This window comes from Chanodichthys erythropterus, chromosome 10 (genome assembly GCF_024489055.1).
Source record: "Chanodichthys erythropterus isolate Z2021 chromosome 10, ASM2448905v1, whole genome shotgun sequence".
Classification (NCBI taxonomy): domain Eukaryota; kingdom Metazoa; phylum Chordata; class Actinopteri; order Cypriniformes; family Xenocyprididae; genus Chanodichthys; species Chanodichthys erythropterus.
In genome coordinates, this window is record NC_090230.1 from 8457588 (window position 1) to 8477487 (window position 19900).

General features: G+C 38.5%; 1 protein-coding gene across 8 annotated transcripts in view; it reads right to left on the reverse strand.

Moving 5' to 3' along the window:
* The window catches only part of abi3bpb (ABI family, member 3 (NESH) binding protein b), a 28294-nt gene extending 8918 nt beyond the window's left edge, over positions 1-19376 (reverse strand). Inside the window, exons 1-12 of one of the 8 annotated variants that reach the window (XM_067395929.1) lie at positions 19185-19376; positions 12180-12359; positions 9226-9294; positions 8909-9041; positions 7993-8174; positions 7855-7907; positions 6620-6656; positions 5901-5972; positions 5633-5707; positions 3676-3876; positions 2218-2388; positions 1624-1689 (exon numbers count right to left, since the gene is read on the reverse strand). In XM_067395929.1, the coding sequence (XP_067252030.1) occupies positions 1624-1689; positions 2218-2388; positions 3676-3876; positions 5633-5707; positions 5901-5972; positions 6620-6656; positions 7855-7907; positions 7993-8174; positions 8909-9041; positions 9226-9294; positions 12180-12359; positions 19185-19275 (1330 nt within the window). In that variant the 5' untranslated portion in view covers positions 19276-19376. The remainder of the gene's footprint in view (positions 1-1623; positions 1690-2217; positions 2389-3675; positions 3877-5632; positions 5708-5900; positions 5973-6619; positions 6657-7854; positions 7908-7992; positions 8175-8908; positions 9042-9225; positions 9295-12179; positions 12360-19184) is intronic. The other 7 variants (XM_067395931.1, XM_067395934.1, XM_067395932.1 and 4 more) reach the window with 7 other exon arrangements.
* Positions 19377-19900: the final 524 nt, after the last annotated feature.

A 19900-nucleotide genomic window follows, 5' to 3' on the forward strand; every position in this document is an offset into this window, starting at 1 on the left:
AACCTTCAATTTGGATGCTTTGCTAAATGCTAGTAGCAAACTGAGAGGTCAAACTCACTTGTTAAGTTTATTGAAAATGAAAGAAAATTGCTTGTTTTCTTTCTCTTGTTTCGGCCTGCATGGATGAAGTCTAACCATTGGCACTTCAACCACCTTTCAAGGCTTCAATTCTCAGTGCCATCTTGAAGTACAGCCAAAAACAAACAGACAAGAGTATGTGGACCCTTTCCATGAAAACTGATTCAATTTATATCCAAGGATCCATTTGTGAAACCCTCAGTTCATCACAAGGCAATCAAACGGAGTTCAGATCACTAAATCCTGTGGTATGTGTAAAAATCGCTGGGTGGCGAAAAAGCCAAACTTTGCTGAAAATAACCAAAACACCAACAGATGTCATACTTTTACAGAGGCAAAACCTTTTTCAGAGAGGTAGCTAGGGTTTTCGGTGGTGATGCCCGATGTTTTGGGTGATCTAAAATTCTTGTGGTATCGTGACAGTGATTAGACAATTTCAGACAATCATTGTCAAACAAATCTGCCATCTCTTCAATGAAAGCCACCAACAATCTCCACAAATCTCTGGCTTTTGGTCAAAAATATTGTGCTAATTAAAATGATCTGTTTTGTTGTATTCCACTGTTTTTGCATAAGCTATAAGATAATTTTGCAGACCTCATTGCAGACCTGGGATTGTATTGTTTGTGTAGGCTATGCTGCATAGTCCTGCAAAGTACGCCATATTGCATAAGTCGGCTGCATCTTCCAAAACCAAGTCTGGTCAGAACCGATATGCTGTGTGAATTGAGTTCACCGCATATTTTGTGGCTGTTATTGTGATGTTACCTGATCTGTATGACGTCAACTAGATGCTAAATCAATTCTATCATGCAATTGCTTTAATGCAGTTCAATTCATAGTGCTAAAGCCATTCTTATTATGTTCCCCTCCAAAGTTTTCCATGAATTTTGGCTTTTTTACGTTATGTTGAAAATAACATTAATGTGAATTAATAGGTTGTGGAAATACAAAAATGGTATCATCTTTTTTTGTTTTTGCTACACAGATAAACAATATGGCAGATTGAAAAAGACCTCATACCACATAGAAGCTTGTGACTACAATAAAGCATGCAAGTAGTCATGCACACAATGAACTTTAACCAGAAGCAGCTACAGTCCTCTGCAGAAGGGAGTTTCAAACATTATTGCTGAAATGCACAAATAAAAGAGCCACAGAATGTTATGAGACAGTTTAGGACATTGCGGTGGGTTTCTGTGTCCTCCAAAAGACATGTTTTTCTCTTGAAAATAAATGTCCTACAGCACCATGATGGTTTAGAAATTAAAGAAACCAATCTGGGGAAAAGCTTTGACAATTACACCACAAAGCTCGCAGCAGCATAAGCTTGCAAAACGACAACAAACGTTGAAGACAACAGGCAGATTTGCGAGCAAATGGGTTGATTGGTGAATGAGTGGACGGATGAATGGACAGACACGAATTTACAGGAGATTATGGATGGGAAGGACACCAACATGGGCATATGGGCTGCATCACAAACAGAATTTCTGCAGGTTAATGATGGCTAACACACACAGAGGACAAGTTGGCTCTGTTTACCCATTCTTGTTCTGGACCACATGACTGGTTTGGGGAAAGAAAGTCCCTTATGTTGTTCACCGTTTGCTGTTGGAGGGGAAAAGAGTGGATGTTATGGAGAAAAGGAAGACTAAGGTAGCATCATATTGTTGTTTTTGCTGAGGTGCACAGCAGCTGAAGAAAACTGGGATTTACATAGAGAGTTATAGGTGGCCGCTCAGCTGCCTGAGGGAAAGAGAGGCCTTTCAAGATCAGATTAGTGCAAATGCTGGCAGTCTGCGTGCCCATCGGGCTAAATCACACATACTTCACTGACAGTAAAACTGTCAGGTGTGACAAAGTATGATGGATGGTTTGCATACACACCACGTTTCAAAGGAGAAAACTCGGCTCTTGGAGAGAAACTCCCCCAAAAGAATGGCAACCAAAATAACACAATGCAAAAAAAAAAAAAAAAAAAACACAAAAAAAAAAAAATATATATATATATATATATATATATATATATATTTTATAAATCTAAAATACATAAAACTTATAAAGAAAAGCAGAAAAGAAAATGCAAATAAAGGGGGAAAAGGAGAGAGTAAGAGGGGTAAGAGTAATGTCTTTTACCCCCATATCTTCTGGAGGAGTCACCAAGCCTGGGGGAAGAAGGTCTCATGCCATTAGAGAAAGTGAAAGGGTATCTGCTCAGTGATGTCTGGTTCTTGGTGTTCACTGTTAGGTGTGAATCGATGGGTTTGGGTGGAAGAGAAGAGATGGAGTCTCTCCGGATGCTCTTACCTAGATAAAAAAAAGAAACAACAACAGCAGCTTTGGTTATGCCTAGTCGGCTCTAAGAAGTGAAGTGCATGCTGGGGCAGGTATTGTACAATTATGTAAGGGCTGCTATGTGTTAAAAAGTTTTGTTTTCTGTGGGCTGATGAGAGGTGTCATTTTAGCTAGTCGTGTTTCAACGTACTGTCAAGGTTTTCTTTAAGTGTTGACTCTGATCTTCAAATGCTAAATTAAACTACCAGTATAGTACATTCTTTCAGCAAAAGGAAATTACATGAACTCCGTTCCAAAACAAGTGATCATACACATAATGCTTCACACGCAGAATGCACTAGAGACTTGATTAATGATTGATTTCATTAGTCTCATGCTAGCATGTTGCTAAGGTAACAGTTCAACATTTCAATAAACATAAAAATATAAATAAATTGAACTTTTTTTTAACTAAATACATTTTGGTAATTATACCTAATTATAGCATTCCTGAACTTGCATAGGAATACGTCATGGGATCAGCTTTTCCACATAGGATGCATGCAATAGTCTTGTTCTGTAAATTTTGGAACACCTACAATGCCTAAAAATACTGTCTTTGTTGGCAGCATTCTAGGTTTTGAAACAGATATTACTGTTTATAGTAAAACTGGATGATGTGTGAACAATAATAATGTCAATGTTCTGACTACAGTAAGGCTAAATCTGTTGTGTTGGTGATTGCAGTAAAGTGCAGCAGTGCATTCCTGTGAAAGCAAAACATGGTGTAGGGGAGGATACAGGAAAGCTGTGATTTCAGACAATAACACAGACATGATATACACTGATGGGACAGTTGTGATAGCTTGCCTGACAGAGCAAATAAATGAGAGGATTATGTGAACTGATGTCACTGGTTCTTGCTGTTTTTACTGGCCGTCTTGCTCACACTGACTAGAGACAGTTCTTCCTGTAATCCATTGAGCCGGAGTGTGAAATAATGTCTGTTTGTGGCTGAAGTTACCGAATTACTGTATTTGATTGAAAAGTGGTTTGAACATCCATTAATTTCCTGCATATCACTTTTCTCCAAAACCACCCAAAAAAGAGGAGAATGGATTGAATAAAGCTTTGAAGTCTGATATTCTGGTGTTTAGTCTAAGTTTGCTGTGGTAGAACGTTTAGCCAAAGGTTGGACGGTAAGCGCCAAAATACCCAAGTATCTGTGTGGTAAATAGTGAATCGCTGAAGCAATATGTTATTTTCTCATTACCTGTCAACCATCAACTTAAAATAATAAGAAGGAAATATAGGAATTACCAGAGGAACTATGTGGCATCTGAGTGGCACTAGGTGCCCTGGTTTGAGGGTGTCCGTGTAGGGGTGTCCGGGTACTGCTGGGTAAGGAATTGGGGGTAGGGGTGACTGAAGGACGGGAGGGTTTAGTGGGTAGGTGATGGGGAAGGACAGGAGGGATCTCCACCAGCTGAGAGGAGTCATTTCTAACATGGCTGTCTGAATCTGTTTAAGAGAAAGGAGCAGATAAGCCTTCCATACTGGAAAAGCCAAGTCATTCCAGCTCAAGGTGGTCAAGTTGGTCAACCAGTTGAAGATGGAATATGGTTATCCAGCTCACCAGCTTAACCAAAGTGTTCAAGCAGCTCAATCCAGGTTAACCAACATGGTCTACGAGGCCCCACCAGGTGGTAGGACAACTGATAATCCATCTAGACCAGCCTGTACTAGCTGTTTGGACCACCTTAAACTGGTTTGGCCTGGATTGGATTTTCCAGCAGGACTAACTGTTGAGACCATGATTAGTTTTCCAGTAAGATTAAGATAAGATTTTCAACTGGATGGACTGTAGATTAGTGCTGTTAAGAATGTTTGGTAGTTGTTTGCATTGCCATGATATTAACCATTTGTAAGAGTTTCTCAGTTGCATCCCATCAAGTTTTGATGGTACGGATGCTTAAGTGCCTGTTACCGATGTTGAGCATTTGTCTTGACATTTTTATCAATGGGGTTTGAGAATTAACTTTTTGAATTTGGTCTCATAATTAGTTTGGCTCCAAGTGGAAAAACACAGAGAGAGTTGTAATGTTATCTTATCCAGAGTTCAGAGACAGAGGAAGACAGGAAAGGAGGCGGGACTCCCAGAATTCTGCCTTTCCCTGCTAGAACTAATAACATGGGACTGATTCTTTCTCTGCATGCAGTGACTTCATGCAGACTGAACGAAGGCCAGCAGATCAAGATGCAAAGACTCTGAAAATGAATGAAAGGGTTGAGGAATTCAGAAAGAAGATGGAAAACAAGACAAGGTTCAGAAAAAGAAAAAGCTGATACTAAAAACATGTAATGATACAAGTCTTTGTACAGTATCGTTATAGTGTACTGATTAAATCTGGTACATGAGTGCTGACTGACAGGCCGAAATTTATTGACTACTCAAATTTTAATAATTTTGATACTATGACCTTACTCTGCCAATACCATGGTACAGTGATAGCATCACATGATAATACCATGGTACTCTGATTCATATACAATGGTGTTCACCATGTTCAAAACATATAAATTGTATTTAGTGGAAAAAGATTTAACTAATTTGATGTTAATTTTACCATATAATTATTTTATCAATGAATAATTCTGGGGTACTTTGAGGTATTTATCACTTATTGGGTTTTGTTTGGAAACATTTATTATTAATATTATGGAAAATATTCCCAATCACACAAAGGAACAAAGAGAAAGAATGACAGAAATAAAGACATAAGAGTGCCATTTATGTCCACAGTAATGGATGGGGGACTGAAGAAACCAAACATTTTAACAGTTATGATGTGATTGACAGGTGATGAAATGAAAGGGGACTGAATGGGCAGAGATGAGTGTGACAGAGAGAGAGAGAGAGAGAGAGAGAGAGAGAGCTGATTGGTGGACACAGAGTCTGACTGGTGATTATGGGTGGAGCGTGAGCAGGCCTACAGTGACCGCGCCAATGCGTGACCATGCGTGACCGCAGAGGGCTTTCGCTACACAGCACCCTGGGAAAACTTACACTCACAATTCCTCCTCACTGTGGAGTCGACTGGTCAGGAATCCTCATCATGGCAGGATTGGGACTTTCTAACTCAACGTTCTTTCAAGGCATGCCAGCATGCAGCCAATCATAACAGCGGATGTCTTTAATCCCCGCCCACACCCAGCAAAGCGATTACCAACTGACTGCTCATAAGCAAAACTTCAAAACAAAATTTCTCTCGGTTACCCAATGGGAGCTGAGGCCATTTTGGCTCATTGGCTCTTGGAGCAGCCACAGTTCCTTGATGACCCATTGGTGGAGCTGTGGGAAATAGTGCAATGTTTCGTAAATGAAAAAAAAAAATGAAAGAGAAAAAGTGAGCAGGCATCCCCAACAAGACTCTTGAGAGGGAGAGAGTATTAAATGTCTTTACTGTGAGCATGACTTCGATTGACTGCAATAAAACCCTGTATGAAAGAAGAATGCAAACAGAGAGAGTGAGAGGGAAATTTACCAAAAGATGTCTTGGGATCTCCATTAACGCCTGTGTTTTTGCGAAGTCCTGGCTGGCTTATGTTGTGGAGAGCTAGAAAGAAGATTGTGAAGGAAGAAACCAACACAAAACACTTTCAAACAGATAGAAAAAAGAACAGTGGTGAATATAGTTTGACCATTTTACACATGGACTGAAAAAAAAAAAAAAAAAAAAGAACAATCTGTCATGATTTACTCTTACTTGCAAGTAATCCTGCAGCATACAGTCACCAGGATTTGTCAAGCTATAAAAAGGGCTATCAATATGTCAAAAACACCTTAAAAATAACACCCCAAAGTATATTGTTTTCAACATAATATCTATAAAGAATTATGAGATACAACCAACCAGTGGCATGAGTTTGGGGTAGAGCTATCTGTTTGTTTGACTAATTGCAGACTGTGGTCATAAGAAACAGAAATTACACAGTTCACCTTAATTTTAGTATGTTCCTCACACAAAGCTACCTGAATACTTCAACTGCCCCCAAACTACTTGATACTTGATAAAAAGTGCTTTGTTTTTAAAGTTTCACAGCCGTCACGATATGCTTTTATTGCATGGAAAAGAACAAAGTGTTTTCTTTTGTGATTCACTGAAGAAAGTAAGTTATTAGGGTGAGTAAATGATGACAGAATTCTCTTGTTTGCTTTACTGCATATTGGACAATTCTGAAAAGTAGTAGTTGATGGTCTTACCATGTCGAGGTGGGAACAGACTGCTGTGAGGTCCAGCCTGTAAAAAGAGGGTTGCACACATTTTTTCTACCCTCTTTAAAAACGAAGTGTAGAGTGAAAGAACACAGAACAGCATTCTGTCTTCATATCATGTAAAAGAACTCTGCAATCAGGGTCTCTCCACTGTGTCTAAAGTGTTCCTGAAATGCTCTGACAGGCATGTATTATTTCCTGCCTCCACTGAGGAGATTGAGTACCTTACACACATACACATGCCAACAACTGGATTCTTGACTCAAGAGACTGAGAATACTGTATGTCACAAAGTGTTTGCTCGCAGGCACAGTTCTTTATGTCCATGACAGTTCATAAATAGATCAAGATGGACAACAAACTAAGAAAAGCAGTCTTGCTAAAGCATGGTGGAAGACCAGCTAAACCATCTTAAGCAAACCAGGCTTGTTTAAACCGCTTTTTTTTCAGCAGGGATGGAAGAAAAAAGGGCAAAAAGTAAGAGAATAGAGTGCTAGCATTATATTATGGCATTTGCACTAAGTGTAAATAGCATCATTTTCATAGTGATATTCTATTTACTCTAGGTGAAAATAGTGATAGATTCTATTTACACCATGTAAAAATATCAGTTCTTTGCATAAGAATAAAATAGTAATTAGATGTTTTCTATACTTTATATCGGCAGATACTATTTGCACCTCAGTATGTCATTGGTGGGCAGAGCTGTAAATAGCATTTGCCAACAAAGGACACTATTTGCACTTAGTGTAAATCGATACACCATTATATAATTTGCTTATTTTAAAAGATTTACAATTTTTTTTGAGAAAATATGAGAGTGGTGCAAAACTGGGTGGTATCAGGACGTTGCGACTGGAGTTACAATAGTGTTCTGGATGGTTATCAGGGCGTTGCAAATGACTTCACAAGTTGGTTACTTATTACTTAAATCAAAAGGTTCCATCCTCATATCTCTATGATATTCTCATTTGATTTTTGTGACCAGATCTGCTGTATTGATTTGTGGCGCCAAAGCCAGGAAAAAAACAAAACAAAAAAAACACAGATCAGTGAGATCTTTTTGTCTCAGAATGTGAACATGGTTTGAATTAAATAACGTCAACATCACAAAAACACTTAAAGTTGTGCATGGCATGTGGTTTTGCCCGTTAAAGTCATTAAATTGACACTTGACAGTCCTCTACACTATATAAAAGTTGTTATGAAACAATGTTACATACCAAAGTCTTGACAATGGATCTGTTGGGCTTGTAGTTGATCTGCATGTTTTTGTCTGAAAACAAAACAGTGGCGATGCAAGTTAGACTTGATCACCTTTGAGTTTCTCAGGCAAAATAACTTTGAATGGTTGATTTTACCTCCCATGTTGGTGTTGTGGATCACTGGCTTGCTCCACATTCCACTACGGTCGTCTTTGTTGGATCGAACACCAAATTCGTAGGGTGTGTTGGGCTTGAGGTTGTCAATCACTGTATCAGAAGTGGGGCAGGTCTGGTAGATCCACTTCCTGTTTCTTTCTCTATAGCGAATGGTGTAATGCCTGGTTCAAAGACACATTGGTTAGTAGACAAAAGGTTCAAGAGTCATTTGTACACCCTAGTTATGGCTAGTTATAATAAATCATAAAATGATACTTAGTAAACTGGTTTTCTGTCACTATAGCAGTAGTCAGGCATTAAACAAAGGGGCTGATGTTAAGTTTATAAAGAGCACTGGTACACGACTTTAGCTCCCAACTGTTTTGGTCCAGGTCAACATTTCCAATGGCCTTTCCAAAAATCTCCCCTTAACAGAGGAAAAAAAGTTCACATACTTCTCTATATGAAAACCAGAGTGATTTAGGGAGGCTGAGAGCATGTCAGTGCGTCCCAACAGTGCCTGTATCCTCAAAAAGTGTTTAAACATGTAGACACACACTACACCTGCAGTGGCAGGGATCCATGTCCCACACATTTTTTTCCTCTGTATAGAAAAACATCACACTCATTGAATGGGTTTCTCGGTTACGTGACACAAATCCAGTATCCTGTCAGTGCAGTGAGAACATTGAATAAAACCTGCACTGCACTGCAATGCTTCTGAGAACGGGACCCCTAAATACTGGAGACAGGGTGCCATGATATTTCATTATCGTTTTTCCCCATGTTTTTCAAGTTAAATGGTCCCTAAATATGAAGTGAAGTGAATTAAGTCTTCCTCAGGGATTTAGGACACTCATATGGAACATGTTGGTGGGGGAAAAAGTAGAATCCAGATGTTGTGTGTGTAACTCACCCGTCCTCCAAGCAGTCGTTCATGATGTTTCCCTCGTAGGGTGTCTTTAAGTAGGTTCCCCAGGATAGCAGCACAGATGTCGGCGTGACTGAATCAATCACCAAGTGAAGAGGTTTGTCCAGGTTCACCTTACCTGTTTCAAACCATTAATCAAACTTAGCAGAGGAATATGTTTTCTTGCTAATGCTAAGTGTATGTTTTCAAACATTCCCACTGGTTCAATACCACATCTGTTGCATATTTTACACAAAATATATGTCATGGACCGTTTCGATTTTTCAATACTTTTTTTTTGTTTTGTTTTTAATGCATGCTACCTGTGCAATGCTTCTTCACATCATTGGTTGGGATGGGCTGAACAGCCACCAGATACTTGGGCTCAGCATCTGTGAAAGCAAACATCTCAAGTTTTTTAGGAGTTCAAACAAAACCATAAAAAGTGGCAATTTCATGGTGCAACGCAAGATCCTTTCATGAACTTCCGGACAAAAAACAAGAAAAGAAATGTACAGGCTTCCACTGTGTGTCAAGGTTAAGTCTCATAAAATCAGATCAATTGACCTTTTTATGACATGGCCAGGTTAGTTTAGGTTGTAAAAATACATTTTACCTTGAAAAAATGTATTTGAAAATAATGATTACGATATTTACACATTTAAAAAAGTATGAAATTAGTTTTGTTTGTTACTTTAGATGACCACACAACTCAACAATTTAATATTTTGTTTAAAAATGGCATAATAATTAGGTATCACTTGATTTAATGTAGATTTTTTTTAAAAGATGAATCATTTTCTTTATCTTGTACACACTTATTTGTCACTGGCCCACAATTCCAAAAGATTCTTGTTTAGTAAAATGTCTCGAGTTGATTAAAGTGAAGCTTTTCACACCGTTTATAGCCCTGTGATGACAACGGTTTGCTAAACATCCATGTTTCCAGTGTAACAGAATTAAACACACATTTGCCAAAATGTGATTTGTTGGGGTGATAAGTTTGTTATTTATGCCTTTCTAACAGTTATGAATATGTACACAGGAAACCCATTTAGAAAAAAAGCCCATTAGGGTGATACAAAATGTGCCAGATCCAAAGTCCACAACAATCTGGACATTTATGACTGTATGTGCATGTGGCATGTCAGGTTGGGAAGATGCCAATAACTGCTTTCGGCCATCTGTTGTGCACGTGTATCATATTGAAATCTCAGCACACACTGTAAATTCTAGAGCAGTGATCGTTCAGTCTGCGGCCAATATTGAATAATGATGTGACTGTGTGTTCCTATGCTGGATTGCGTAGGTAAAGAAGCCAAAACTCAGAGGCCCTTCCTTTTGGAACAAACAATTCTTTGTTTGCAAGCTTCTGGATAAGGGTATAAGCATTGATGTATAATTTTGCTCTGCTTGCGTCAGTGCTTTCCATTGTGGAGAACTTCAAAGGCTTCGACTTGGAGGTTGACTCTTGACATCTTGTCCACTACAATCTTAAATCACTTGTTGTTTATTGTCCATACTAGTGGCCAGAATTGGCTTTTCTAGGATATTAAAATTCTGGCTGACACTGATGAGTAAATAATTATTTTCATGTTAGGACCAATAACTATGAAAGCTTGTTTCTGCCAAGGAATAATACAATTTAAAAGATAATTGTGACTTTTTATCTCACAATTATGACTTTTTTACTTACGATTCTGACTTTATATCACACAATTCTGACTTTATAACTCCCAGTTGCGACTTCAGAAGTCTGAAAAAAAGTCAGAATTGCGAGTTTACAATTACTTTTTTTTTTTTTTTTAATTCAGTGGCAGAAACAAGCTTCCATAGATAACTGATAAATTAATATTAAAATTCTGTAGAACGCTAATAATTATTTTTGTGTTATAGTCATTAACCTATAAATGGCCGATATTAAACTTCTACACAAAAGCAGATAAATATTTTCATTTTGTGGCCGAAAACTGAAAAATGGTCAATGTTAAACTTCTATACAAACCTGATTATTATTTTCATTTTATAGCCAATAACTGAAAAATGGCAGATGATAAAATTCTTACTTGATTGACATAAAGGAATCACAGCATAATAAATGTACGTTATAAAAATGGATATTCATTTTGAGATTTGCTAGAAGTTATATTTAACAGTGTTGTTAAAATATTATTGTTTTTAAAGATTAACTTTATCTGAGTATTACATGACAGAAAAGGTAATCTTAATGTAAAAATAAGGAAATGAGCATGAACAATATAACTATGCAATATAATCCCTAATATCATCCGATAACCAATATGTAGTCTAGCGTAGCCAGACCTTCAGACTGACGCCATAAGGTCTGGACTTCATCTCAGCTTTTATTGGCTAAAGACCGCCCAAGAGGATGTTTGACTGACATGTAGCATAACCAATTACAGTTTAGGGGCGTAAAAATGTAAAGTCAATGTCCCTACAATAACAGACCAGTGTGCATCTAATAAATTACTCATAAAAAAATGTTGTGGAAGTTTACTGCAACTATGGAGCCGCGAACTTCACAAACTATTGAAAATCCAGCGTTTAGTTGATCCTGATAAGTGCTCATTGTCACAGTTGTAAACACGACGACATTCTTCTTCCATGAGGGGGTTTGGCATCACTGCATTTGTTTCCAGGCGGACCGTTAAAGAACGCGGCACACACGTCTCCCGGATATCCTGAGGCTGAGACTAATCAATATGTTACTGATAAAGCCACAAGCAACTGAACTCTGTTATACCTGCACAGAAGCAAAATGAAACACCTGGCGTGAGCTCATTTAGTAAAAACTTACATCAGCTTTAGGGTCCCTCTGACCTGACCCTAACCTCCTCACAATGAACTCTGGTATTGTAGCTTCTGGGAGAATGATGATGAATGGACAACAGGAAGTTATTTTACAGAAAAAAATTATTGTGGTTAGTTTTACTGGGAGTAATATGTGACCTTTTTACCTTGTCAAACATGATCTGTGACTTTTTTTGTGATGACAAATACTGTGGTTACCAAAGCTTTAACAAATAGCATTCATTTTGGGTTCAATTACAGTTTATGTTTTCAAATAATGGAAAAGTTGGCACAAACATAGGTGTGCAAATCAAGACGGTGGTTTTAATGGGTTACGGCATCAAGCATTTGTGGTTACTCCTCCAGTCCTGTGCTAACCCACAAAACAACATTAGTGATTGTTTTGTGGGCTTCTTTCAGGCTCTTGAGTGAAACAACAGCTGACTGTGGTCAAACTCTTACTTACCAATCTCGGTCTCATAGGGTTCCCCATTTTCTGGAAGTTGGATGAACTGTTTGGAGAACATGCTGGAACCATAGCCTAGGATGTAGCCCTCAAGTTTGATGTCAGGATTGGGTCGAACAAACTTCAAAACTATGGTATCCCCAGTGGCGTTGATCCGAACTTTCATATTCTGTCTTCTTACTGTGTAAAGGAAAAAGTAGTGTTTGAAAAACTTTTAATTGGCTTAAGAAACAGTGCTGCAACTCTTCAAATGCTCTCTGTTTCTTTGTTTGACATTCAACGGCAGTAAAGAGGAATTGCACAAAAATAGTGACTTTCAGAACACTGCAATGAATAAATGATTAATTACTTAAAGAGTAAAGAGTAAGCCTTTATGTTTCCCATGTGTTGGATGAGGTTTGTGAATTTATGGGGTTTATTGATTTATGTGGCCAAAAGGGAATGGAGGAGCACACTTTTGAGGAGTGCAAAAGTGTGTGCTATGAAAATATTCGTCGAGGTAAATCAAGGACAATGGCTTTCACAGTTGAGCTCCTCATCACTTCACTCAAAGCACAGTAGCATATGGACCTCCAATATTACGCCCCAGTTACACAGCATTATATTTACCAAAGTTATGAGCCTTTGAGGTTTTGTACAGAAACACATTGACAGAGACACACATTTAAAGTGATCTGATCATTATCTTTTCATATCTGTGCCAAGCAATTCATTATAAATTACCTACTTTTATACCAGTGTCATCTTTCACTGCCATTTCATTGGATAATTTGCAGCATGGAAAATGTTTCGAGTCGGTTTCAGGCCCATTCTAAATCCAATAAGCCACCAGGCTGAGCTGAGATTTTTCCGCTTCCACCTTTTTCCCATCAATCAGAACTGTTTAACGATTACGCTGAGTTAAAGAGGCCACGAAACGTCCTCCTTAAACTGATTTAAACTGGTTGGTCTCTGCCTTTGGAAAGTGATGTGTGTATTTAACTTTATAAGTAATTGCAAGCTTGGCAGGTCAAGCTCATCACCCCAATCTGTCAAAGTCACAACGAAGCACAATCTTAACCGGAGATCTCATTAATCAGGCTCATTAAAGGGAAAGTTCACCCAAAAATCAAAATTCTGTCATTTACTTACCTTCATGTCACTTCCAAATTACCTGAAGTCTGTAGAGCAACATATTTGAACTTCTGAAAAAATCTTCATGCAAATCTTTTCCAAACAGCGACAGTTCATAGTGACAACCGAAAAGGCACCATAAAAGAAGTTCATATGATAGTGGACAGCATTATACCAGCATTGTGCTGTAACCACATCATTGATTCAATGAGTTGAAAGCAAGAACTGTATCAGTGAAATTATTTTGAGCCTATTCTTTTGAATTATCTAGTTTATCCATTCATGAATTAATCAGTCATTCCGGAACTTGTAAACTGGATAAACCAGTGCAATGAAAAGAACAGACTAAATGAAAAACTATTTATTCATTGATCCTTGAGTTCAACTCACTGATTTAGTTGCAGTAGTTCTGGAGCTCACCAGAGGGGAAGATTTTCAGCAAATAACGACTAAAGGCATGTGCGATTTTGGCCACGATTTGGTCGTCTGAGACAAATTTTGAGAATCCTAAAAGATTCCTATAATCCAAGACAAAAATCTGTAGTCTTTGATCGCTAATTTGACACGTCCATCGACCATTGCGATCAAATTTTACCTCAGATGAAGTTTTGGCAGTGTCAGAAGATTTGGTGCACAGTCACGCAGTGTGACTTCTCCTACGACAAACGTCAAATTGTCTTCGTTTTTCAAGATAAGCAGTGATCAAAATTAACGCTAGAGATTTCTTTGTTAGCCACCATTTCAGTCCTGCGTGTAATGCAGCTCACTGTCACCGAATGTGTGTGGGTTGATGATGTAAAACTCCAGACAAGTTTTCAAGCACGTGTCCGTTTTAACGCATCTTGACTGTACAGTTTGACATATAGGACAGCTGAGATCCCACAGTGTGACATGAGGATCATGCTCGTGTTTGTGTTTCTAAGCTGTCTAAGAAGATACCTTTCAGATCGCCCTACAGTGAAGTGAAGGTGGAAAATCTGATTCAGTAACTCGTCTTCTTAATCTTTAGGCCCTGTTAACACATGGTATTAAGAAGCGTTTTGGTAGATCACAAGTGGACGAGAGAGACACATACCCATATCAATACCTGGTGTTTTAATCCATCTTTTTTGTACATTTTCGACTACTTCTGTCCTGATTTCTGTTCAAGGGGAGGGTCTTTGGGCAGGTAAATGTATGTGATTCTTCAGAAGTTTTGAATTAATTGGTGAAATAACCGTGCGTAATTTATATATAAACGTGACCAGAGACAAAGCATAAGCTTTAATTTCTGCTTTGACAGGTGCGAAATCTCGCTGAACTTGGTAAGTGCATGACAGAAAACGGAAATGTTTAGAGTACATTGTGCTTAGTACGTTTTTCATCTTCAAACTTAACTTATGGCTTCAACCAGCAAAGTTTTAATCCTGTCTGGCTGGCACACTTCCCATAATGTTTATTGTGTCAGTAGGCGGTCTTTAGCAGCTGTTTGAACACTTTTGACCACATGAGTATCTACACCACAAACACAATCCGGTCGAATGCGTTTTCGACTACACTGTAAAAAAAAAAAAATCCCAGTAAATTTTACGGTAAAAAACCGGCAGCTGTGGTTGCCAGAACTTTACCGTAAAAAATACAGTAGCAACGGGAAAAAAAATCTGTTAAATTTACGGTAAAATAACGCATTTCATTAACTGATATAATGTTAATTTACCAACCTAATGAAGTACCAATATCTGTTTTGTACCTTTATAATACACTAACAGTCACCAAACACAGTGATGATAAGAGTCACATGATGAATCAAAGTTCATCACAAGCAGCTTTTCCACAAGCTAAGGAGGACAATACTAATATATAGAAGGTGCACACAGTGTCATTCACACACACACTAAACACCATCATGGTAACATGCATGAAATTTTAAAAATACAATAAACATTAATTTAACAACATTAGATGTAACATAAAACCCTAATGTACATAACTGATCAGAAAAAAATGAGAAAAACTAAGAAGAAACAGTTATTTCAACGAAAATATATCAAATGTGAAGTGTCACGCAGGGAATTGTGGGAATGTCAATTAACGTTTTTTCACTGTAAATTTTACAATGAATTGTTATTTTTCACTTCCAAAAACTGTGAATTTAACTGTATTTTACCGTAAAATTACATTAAATGTACCGTTAGATCTATTACAGTTATTCACCATATATAGTACGGAAACTTTCTGTAAACCAATTGACAGTTTTTCACCGCAGCATTTTTACAGTCTTTTACTGTTAAAATCACGGTCATTTTTTACAGTGTACCTCTGGAAGATTTAGCGTTGTCCATTTGTGATCCGATTGACCAAAATGCATCTTAATACCAGGTGTAAACAGGGTCGTAGAAATCAATTAAACAAACAAAAGACACTGGGATCATGATAAAATAAACTCCTCAGTGGAGAGCACTTTAAGATTAACTCTATTTTAGATGTTCTTTAAGATTACAACAATGTACCATCTCACTTTGATCAACTATAATTAAAAGGCAGGTGCAGTCTTGTTCCTTTATCTATTCTTTCAGATGTCTTTTTCAGTTGCTAAATCATGTTAGTGTAGCTTTAGACTGGGGCTATGAGTCGCGGACAGGCTGAACACTTGCGGTTGAGTGATGTTGTTGATTTATCTGTTCACAACCATGCTTGTCACCACAGAGGTTTTAAAAGCCATGGATGAGGGATATTTTCCATTCCCAAAATTTAATAGACAAATACTCTGACAAGAATTGTAAAATGTCGCTTTGCAGTTACAAGAGTTTTACCATACCAGTGGAGGAGAGATGGACAATGGTTTAACCTCTGTGGTCAAGGGCAAAGTAAAACACAAACACATTTTTCCATGCTGGTCAAATCATGAAGTGTTTTAAAAGCCTCTAAATCTGGTGGTTTTCCCTGAAGACAAACACATTCTTATTACAAAAGCCAAAATCTTCTATTACATTTCAACTTCAAAAGAAAAAAAAAACATTTCCCATTTCCTAATGGATTGAATAACTTGACTAACAATATGTTTTTAGCCAAGTCACGTTGTGCACTTCACTTTGCGAAGTAAATAAAGTTATCACTGAATAAATTGGCATTTTTCGCACCAAAGGTTAATTGAAAATTTTGTTTACAGTCACGTGGATTGCAAGTGGATGAAAATGTGTTTTAAATACAAAGATTTAATGTTGTACCTTAAAAAGCCAGAAACGCAGAGGCTCTGTGAATAGCACAGATATGGAGGGGAAGCAAAGGGGGGAGGTATATCTCATTTGACACCACTGACAAGCATAATCATGCATGCTCTTTCCTGGCTCTGATGTTGAATGATTTCCAGGCTCAGAGTGATCAGCCCCTGTCCAAAGCCCTGCCCCAAGCTGTGTTCTGTCAGATACGGTTCGTTTTTTGCTTTTGCATGGATACGGTCCAGTTTTTATTGGACGTCTGGCACTTTTTCCACTTGAAACATAATTTACAAACACATTGATTTCTAGAAGGGTCAGTTTGATTCACAGCATTCCTGCTGGACTGAAGCCATGCTACACAAGGCTCTTGCCAAGTCTGCATTCAAAATCAGTCCAATTTATCAAATCAATCTCAAACAATTTTAGTTTTTCTTTTTTTTTTATGTTAAAGACTTTAAATAAGCAAATTCAAGAAAACTAAAAGTGATCTTTGGCTTCACAATGAACGACCACCAAAGCGTAGACTTTAGTTCACCCTCATGTCATTCAATTTATTTTTTATTTTTTTACTTCAGTAGGGTCCAAAGTTGTTTTGTCATTGTATATACACTATTGTTCAAAATATCTTCATTTGCAGATGAAAAACTCATGCAATGGAACGACGTGAGAGTAAGTAAATTTTTGGTGAACCCTTCCTTTTAGTCAGCACTTTTCATGGAAAATTCAGAAATCTGGTCTTTATGCAGAACTCCAGACCCTTTCGCCACACATTACAGGACAAACATGACCCAAATATCCAAGGAGATGATTTAAAAATGGCACTAAACTTCAGAAGAAGCAAATCACCTGAGGGCGCGGAGGGAGTGTAAATCTAATGTTTTCCCAGACTTCAGCAAATCATTCGTCTTTTAGGCACATTTACAACAGTCCTGATCTCTGCACTCAACAGCTGCTCCCATCTTCCTCCCCCCACCCCAAATCCTTTCATCCACTTTGTCTTGCTCTGACTTTTTGGAGGTGTTCATCTAGACACATTTTAATATTAACAACCAGTATTAATAGCGTACAGACAACCCTTGATTGCTAACATCACTCCTGTTCATTTCAAAATTCAATGTTTTTTTTCCCCAAGAATATTTGTCTACAGTTCCCTGGGTGCATTGTGAGCCTCTATTCCTTGTTTTTACAGTACAGCTGCCTGCACATGTGTTGTTAAGCCAACTTTGCCCCACAGCAACTCAAAGTACAGTAACAAGTAGAAGCTATGTCTAAGCCGGGCGAACATGCAGACAGCTCAGAATGCTGTTTCCTTTTAAGGTGTTAATTAGCAATCAAGTTCATTCATGCTGGGAAAAAAAAAAAAAAAAAACAGCCTAGGATGTTTTGCTGGTTTTAACTGGTTTAAGATGGTCAAGCTGGTCCCCCAGTCTGACCAAACTTGTCCTACCTGTTTCAGCTGGTCTCCAAACTTAACCAAACTGGTGTTCAGCTGTTTCATAGAAGTGGTATCCAAACAAAACCAGCTGAAAAGTGCCACTCTAAAACCAGCAAACTACACCAGAATGACCAGACAAGCATGTTTCTTTTCAGCAAGAATGAGATGTTTTTAATGTGTCTTCACACTTGTTGAACTCATCCCCACCCAGTAATTTAAACTGACTTTTTGTCCAGTCAACATCCATAAGGAAACGGAGTTGGCCAACGAAATATAAACACAGAACGCCGCTGGGCTTATTGACTAGCTGTGATGAATGACGCTCAGTACAAGAGAAAGGGCACTAAGCCAGCGCAGACATTCTTCCCCTCCGGAGATGAAGGTGGTTTTTAATAGCTGATGAACGAGCGCTGATAGTGAACCGAGAGCTTGTATTACTAATGCCGTAGCTAATCTGAGCACACAGGTATGCTGGGGGCATGAGATCTTGCAAAGATACAAGCTACATATGCACGTACAATTCTAACACTGAGAAGGACGGTGTTGGAAGATACAAAGACACATACACAAATGCACTTTGAACAATGTATTCATGTATTCTGCCTACACACATGCACTAGACTAGAACACACACAATCAAACACCTTCATGGAATATATACATAAACAGTGATTTTGGCCAGCTGCATACACCATGAGGTAACCATTATCACTCTATTGTTTCGAATTTTAGTCTATCAACATTAAATGTCATTTTGCAACCAGCAAAGACAGAAAATCTAAGTGCCTGGTTGGTTACTGGACAATGCCAGACAAATTGCGAGTAAGTGTCTCATTTTCAAGCCTTTCAGGCTCCAGTTATCCTATTTTTTATTGCCCCATCCATAATCATGTGGGACAGAATTCCCATTATACACACTCAGTTCTGCTCATGCATGCTCAAATGCACCTGCAAGTGCAAAATGCATTGCACTTTCTTAAAAATGAATGAAAATTGAAATTGATGACAGGTCAAGGGCTCCTTGTAATGCAAATACAATAGGTTAATGATAAAGAACCTTGTCCTGTAGTTAAACACCTGCTACTCCTCCTTAAAAAAATCTTTTTAACATCACATTAATATCCTAAATCTACAAGAACTACTGCAGAAATGTATGGCATTCTCAAACACAAACAGGTGCATCACAAAAAATAAACACGAGTGCCCCTGTGCTGCAGGGCATGACATTGCGAGCATGCGGCACCATGGTGCTGAACTTGCCTCTGACTCTTTGTGCAGAGCTGCATGCGAGGAGGAGAATTCCTGCAAGCGTCAGAAGGAAGCCCAAGTGAAGGACAGTGCTGCCTGCCATGGTGCTCTGCTCCAATCGAGAAGGGATGCTGCCCGATTTCTCTAAGACTGTTGCTTCTGGTTCTTCTGCTGGTTTCAGGTCAGGACTTCTTGAGCTCACCGTGTGCCTCTGCTGAGTGATAGACAGTGTGAGGAGTCCTCTAGGATGTATAGTGACCGGGGAGGGAGGAGATTGCTGATGTGTGCCTCAATCACACCCACCCTTACCGATCCACACACATACACACACACACATACATACACACACATTTGTGTGGGGTGAGCATGGCTTTCATTTGCTGGGCTCACTCGACCACACACTCTCTCACTTTTTCTTCCATCAAGGATTTTTCCCTGCAGCTTGTGTGTTTGTGGGTGTGCATGTCTATGCTTGTGTGAGACTGTGTAAGATTGACTGGACCTAGTACACGGACTTGGGGCACCCCTATAATGGCAAACAGCTTAAAGGGAGTCAAGGAGGACAATGAATGATAGAGTACCTAAGATGGACAGTCAGACAGCATATGCCTTTCTTCATCCATTGATTTGACCTGTTGGAAAGTACAGTATCCCTCTATTTCATCATCATGGACAGAAGCACTGTCTATCTGCGCCCATTGCTAACCGCTGCACATTACGTCTCGTCT